The sequence below is a fragment of the Elephantulus edwardii genome, unplaced genomic scaffold, assembly GCF_000299155.1.
Source record: "Elephantulus edwardii isolate Elephantulus edwardi_28Jun2011 unplaced genomic scaffold, EleEdw1.0 scaffold00062, whole genome shotgun sequence".
Taxonomy (NCBI): domain Eukaryota; kingdom Metazoa; phylum Chordata; class Mammalia; order Macroscelidea; family Macroscelididae; genus Elephantulus; species Elephantulus edwardii.
This window is the reverse complement of record NW_006399812.1, coordinates 17,155,998-17,162,322: the sequence shown is the minus strand read 5'-3', so window position 1 is coordinate 17,162,322 and position 6,325 is coordinate 17,155,998. Positions and strand designations below refer to the sequence as shown.

Sequence of the window (6,325 nt, the reverse complement as noted above, 5' to 3'; positions counted from 1 at the left end):
CCAGGGCAACATCTGTTATCTGAAATACTTCAATTGGTATACCATCTATTCCTGGGGCCTTATTTTTTGCTATTTTCTTCAAAGCAGCTTGAACTTCTTCCTTCATCACCATAGGCTCTTTAACATAGTAAAAAGTATTTATATAAACCCAAGCACCAAAACTGTTCTCAATGGAGAGAGATTAAAGGCATTCCCCTTGAGAACAGGAACTAGGCAAGGATGGCTACTATCACCTCTCCTATTCAATATTGTATAGGAAATATTAGTGATAGCAATAAGAAAAGAGAAGGAAAAAAGAGGTATCCAAATAGGCAAAGAGGAGGTAAAATTATTTCTATATGTAGGTGATATGATAGTATACTTAGAAAACCCTAAAAACTCAGCAAGAAATCTACTGTAATCAGTTGACCAATTAAGCAAAGTGTAAGGATATAATTATCAACATACAACCATCAACTGAACTTCTCTACAGTGACAAAGAGAATACAGAACTGAAGCTAAGAAAAACAATACCCTTCACAGTAGCTAATTACAGATTAAATACTTGGGAGTAAATCTAACCAGAGTAGATCTATTCAAAGAAAATCACAAAACATTACTACAAGAAAACAAAGAGAGACCTGGAGAAATGGAAGAATATACCTTGCTCATGGATAGGAAGACTCAATATTGTGAAAATGACACTACTATCAAAGGAAATTTGGATGTTCAATGCAATCCCAATACAAATACCAATTCCATTCTTCAACGAGATGGAAAAGGCAATCTCCAATTTCATCTGGAATGGAAAGAGGCCTCGAATAAGCAAAGCTCTCCTTAAAAAGAGAAACAAGGTAGGAAGCATCTCACTCTCTTATTCAAATCCTACTACACTGCCATGGTGGTCAGGATAGTGCGGTACTGGTACAATGACAGACACATAAATCAATGGAATAGAACAGAGAATCCAGAAATCAGCCCATCTACCTACGGTCAATTCATTTTTGACAAGGAGATGAAATCAGTTAAGTGGGGTAACGACAGTCTTTTTAACAAATGGTGCTGGCAAAATTGGAAAACTATCTGTAGAAAACTCAAGCAAGATCCACACACCACTCCATACAAGAAAACCAACTCAAAGTGGATCAAGGACTTTGGACGAAAACCAAGGACTATAAACATCATTAAAGAAAAGCTTGGAAGAACTCTTTAAGTCCTAATCCACAACATAAATAGTCTTCTAACCAGGAGAGGATAAAATAGATGAATGAAACCTTCTAAGAATCAAATCCCTATGCACATCCAAAAACTTCTCCAACAGGGTAAAAAGGAAGTCAGAGATTTGGAAAATTTATTTGGTAATAATATGTCAGATAAGGGACTTATATCTAGAATTTATAAAATACTTCAGCAACACAACAAGATAAACAACCTAACTGAAAAATGGGCACAGGATATGAACAGACACTTCACCAAAAAAAGATACTCACATAATAAACACATATATGAAGAAATGTTCAAAATCCCTAGCTCTAAGAAAGACTATTAATCGAAACTGCTACGAAATAGCATCTCACCCCAGTAAGAACAGCAAATTTTTGTTTGTTCGTTTTATTATTTTTTGTGTGTGTACCGTCAAATTGGATCTGACTAGTACAGGAGGGAATTGCCCCTCCTTCTCCAGCACAGCATCTGCTGGATTTGAACCACGCACCTCTGGGATTGCAGTGCAGCTTCTTGCCACTACGCCAAAGAATAGCAAAATTTAACAGAACAGCAAACAAATGCTGGTGAGGTTGTGGCGAAACTGGAACCCTTATTCACTGCTGGTGGGAGTGTAAAATGATGCAACCACTATGGAAGGCAGTATGACACTTTCTCAAAAAACTGGAAATAGAAATACCATTTGACCAAGCAATTCCACTACTGGGAATATACTCTAAAGAAACCATAACCGCCACCCAAGTAGATATAGATATATGCATACCCATGTTTACTGAGGATTTTTTCACAAGCGCAAAGATTTGGAAACAACCCAAGTGCCCATCAATAAACAAATGGATAGAGAAGCTCTGGTATATTCACACAACGGAATACGATGCTACACTGAAAAACAAGGAACTCATGAAATATTAAACAAAATGGGTGACTCTGAAGGACATTATGCTGAATGAAGTATCTCAGTCACAGAAAGACAAATGCTGCATATGCCACTGTTGTAAAGTGCAACTGACATAGAGGTTGGGGAGGTACTAAGAGGGGATAAAGAATGTATACTGCATTGAACCAGATGAGGGAGAGAACTGTTTAAAAGGGATATATGAAAAGGGATATAAAAGGGATATTATTGTCATGACAGGAGTCCAGAATGAAGGGTGCATAATGGAGTGGACTTGAGGGGAGGAACTGTATAATAATGAAAGAATTTTTCTTTTACTTTTCAAAGAAAAAAATTGGGGGGAGGGGTCGGCAGTGAAAAAAGGGCAACAATAAAATAAATGGAAATCCAAAGTCTCTGTAAACTTTCATTAAAATTATTTTTAAAAACCCCAAAACACAACAAATAAACCCAAAACAATTTTTCACTAATGAAGAAATTAATGGAGTCCATTTAATAAGTATACTAACATACCATAAACCCAGTTTCTAGACTGCAACTGTATAAATTAACCCAGGTTTACAAATATCCCATCCCATCAAGAACGAAAATTTCATTATCCTGAAGGATCTTAGAACTTGAAGAGAAATGGAAAAGGTGTGTAATCATCAACAATTCTCAACACAGGCCTCAGAAAGAACTGTAACAAGAGCCTTTTAATTTGGTAGTAGTGAGGGCTATCTACCATTGAGAGAATCTCAAATCCTACAAGTTACTCATGCACTTTAACACAGAGCTAGAAACTGGGATTCTGCTCTGCTAGAAATGTAAACTTTTGCCATCTTAGGTATTCACATTGCATGCAAAACCTGAATTGAATGCTCACTGGCAAAGCTAGGATCATCTCCACACCATTCAAGGATACCTTGTCTGAACCCGTGCCCACCCCGCCCCCCGACAAAGACTATATAGGTTAATAAACCAGAGTAAAGATGTCATCCAGAGGCCGAGACACTATGGCAGGTTGCCTGGATCACCTACGGGTACAGATTCAGGCAAGCTCCTTTGGGAATAATGTATGTATTCCAGAACCTAACAGAAAAAACTCAGATAATAAAAAAATGCCTTTCAGAGAAAAGTACATGGCTGTTAATGTTCATAAAAGTAACATGGTAAAGTGAAAGGAGGAAGAAAAAACCCAGTCCCAGCACTTACCTTATCCTGTAATGTGAGAACAGTCACGTTATGGACATTCAGGCGGACAGTCACCTCTGGCTTGCTGGCACACACATAGCAATTTGGGTTGGGAGGATCTAGTGCACAAGGTACAAGAAGCTTCTTTCTTGGATTTGGTAGCTTATTCAGAAAAATCTTTGGAAGAGCCAAACACCACATGCAGAAATCAGAAATGAAGAGTTACAGAATTTTCCAAACTCTACAATCGAAAAACTATCTAATAAAAAATTTACTAATGTCCCCTCTTAGGTATCAGGAAGACTAAGGGGAAAAATCAGATGTTAGAGCGTGGTCTTTCAATCTCCAAGCTGTGTTTAGCTTGCTGGTCTGATAGACTAAGCAAAGGCCCAAACTTATGGCCTTTAGCAACCCTTCAAGCCTGGAACTAAACTTGCTGGTGTGGCTCAGCTTTCAGCTCAACAACAGACAGACAAGTTTGTAGGGTAAACTTAACCTCCATCCTTATAAAGGACAGCCCAAGGATAAATCTCCCAAGGATGAGACAGGGCAGAAAGATGACCAAGACAAGAATCACAGGAGGAAGCAGGGAAGAGAGGTGTTACAAAGTAGATGTAACTCATGTCATAAAATCAAATGCATATGAAAAATCAATTTACTCCACAGACTCTCAATCAACCCACAAGATGGAAAAAAATTATTAAAAGGGATAGAGTCACCCTAGTTTCTGGTATCATCAATAAATCAAGCTCTGGATATTCTTCTTTCTACAATCTTAAGCCAATCTCTTACCAGCCCAACCAATTACAACGTCCACAAATGCTATCATGGATGGAACTATGTCCCCTAACAGGTATTAACCTGGCTAGAAAAGGATTATCATTCTACTGTCCTTTTCTTGTGTGTTTGTGTAGTCCCCATTTGACTTTCCCATAAAATGTGATTCTGTACAATGTCCAAACCACAAAACGCCTTAGTATTGTGGATCTAAGCGTAAACCCTAAGCATATGAATTACACATCAAACTGTTAAAAACAGCAAAAACTTGTATACAAATCCTAATCATGTTACTATATGTAGAGCATTACTGGATAAACTGATCTAATTTTAAGGGAGAATCCCATGAATTTTCCTCAAAGCCTACAGGCGTGTCTTGCAAAGAGCCCATCTGGAGCCTGTCTTCACATGAATAGCACAGCACAGCAGGTCTGGAAAAAAAGGGACAGGCTAATGCAGGATCAATTTCAGGAAGCACAGAGGATTTCTTTTATTTAGGGCTTCAATGGGTGTGCACTTAAAGAAATCAATAGTGAGGAAAACAACTACTAGAAACACTATTAATACTCTAGCTAACTCTATTAATCCATCCTAAAACTAATTTACGAACACATGAAAATGCACATATAAGACCCAACAACCCGAGAGAGATATGAAACCAAGCAAAGAAACCAGAGGGCATTACAGGAAACAGTACTTTAATTCCAGTTTGAAACAAACACTATGAGCTCAAAGAGAAATTATAGGGTTAAGTTCAGGGTGCTATGAAAAGAAAAATCTCTTGAAATGACAAATATGACAGCTAAAATAAAATTTAAAAAAGTCAAAATGGAAGACGGGCAAGCCTTTCCTGTGAAAATAAAGAAAACTAAAAAAAAAAAAAAAAAGTGGGCCATCTGTACACTTTCACTATGTCTGCCTCTAAGGAGTACCCTGGTTGTACATCCTCCAATCCAGATGTGTCTGTGCATTTAGCAGGCCATGGGATATTCAGTATTCTTCTCCAATAGCATAATTCAAAGGCATCAATTCTTCTGACTTGCTTATTCACAGTCAAGCTTTCAGATGGATATGGGCCAAGTGAAAAGGAAAATGGTTTGCCTCAGGCTCACCTTATCTTTCTTTAGGACTTGGAAAGTGGTACCTTCAGGCAGATTTTGATTTCTGCTATCATAGGTCTACACTGAAGTAAAATCAAGCCGTTGGATGAGATGTTTAGTTACACATATGTAGCCTCAGCAATTACCCTTTTGTGAGTTTTAACTATGTCTATCACACAATTTTTGCCCGGCCCAATTGTTAGATAAGTACAATTTTGATTATTGAAGCATATGTAAAAATTTCATTATTCTTATTAGGTGAGGAGTACCACAATGTAGTTTTGTATATGTTATTCATTCATTCACTGGCTGATGAGAAATTAAGTTGTTTCTACTATTTGGTTGTATGAACAGTGGTACAAGTTTACTTTAAAGTCTTGTGGAGATTACACACACACACACACACACACACACACACTCTCTCTCTCTCTCTCTCTCTCAGGAGTGTAATTGCTGGGTAATACTAGATGCTCTGGTGGCTAAACTTCTGGCTGCCAGACAAAAAGTCAGTTGTTTGAACCCACCAAACTGCTCGATGGGAGAAGAGGCAGCAGACTGTGTTGGTAGATTACAGCCACAGAAACCCCAAAATGCAGTTTTGCTCCTTCAGAGCTATTATAAATCAGAATCAACTGGATGGTAATGGGTTAGGAGCTCTATTTTTAGTCTTTTGAAGAACTCCAACAGTATTTTTCCACAACAGCATTTACATTCCTACTAGGAAGAGATATGGGTCTCAATCTCCACAAAATTTTCACTAATATTTGGTATTTTGTTTTTAAATCTTAGCCATCCTGTGGTTGTCATTTATATATATATAAATTTTGGATACTAAACTTGTGTCAGAAATATGGTTTCCAAAAAGACATTCTCTTAGGTGGTAGCTTCCTGTCACCTTTTTTGTAAAACCTGTCACTGAATAAAATTTGGAAAATTTTTATGACGCCTCTTTTGTCTTTTGCAGTTTTTTCCTATTAGATAATCATAGTTGAAAGGTAGGTTCAACAGTATTACTCTTGCATTTTCTCCAAGAATGTCATGGCTTAATCTGGACATGTTTTGTTGTACAAAGGGTTTTCAGACTTTGCGTCTATCCCACCTGAATTTCAGAACCATCCCAGGAACAGGTTTGAGGCCTTGAACACTAATGAGCGAAGACCAGATGAGTTGTGGGAGG

The 6,325-nt window shown here is 37.7% G+C and overlaps 1 protein-coding gene across 1 annotated transcript in view; it reads right to left on the bottom strand.

Moving 5' to 3' along the window:
* The window catches only part of UBA2 (ubiquitin-like modifier activating enzyme 2), an 88,145-nt gene that overhangs the window by 13,360 nt on the left and 68,460 nt on the right, over nucleotides 1-6,325 (bottom strand). The window contains exon 13 of the mRNA XM_006887848.1: nucleotides 3,293-3,448. Within this exon, the coding sequence (XP_006887910.1) occupies nucleotides 3,293-3,448 (156 nt within the window). The remainder of the gene's footprint in view (nucleotides 1-3,292; nucleotides 3,449-6,325) is intronic.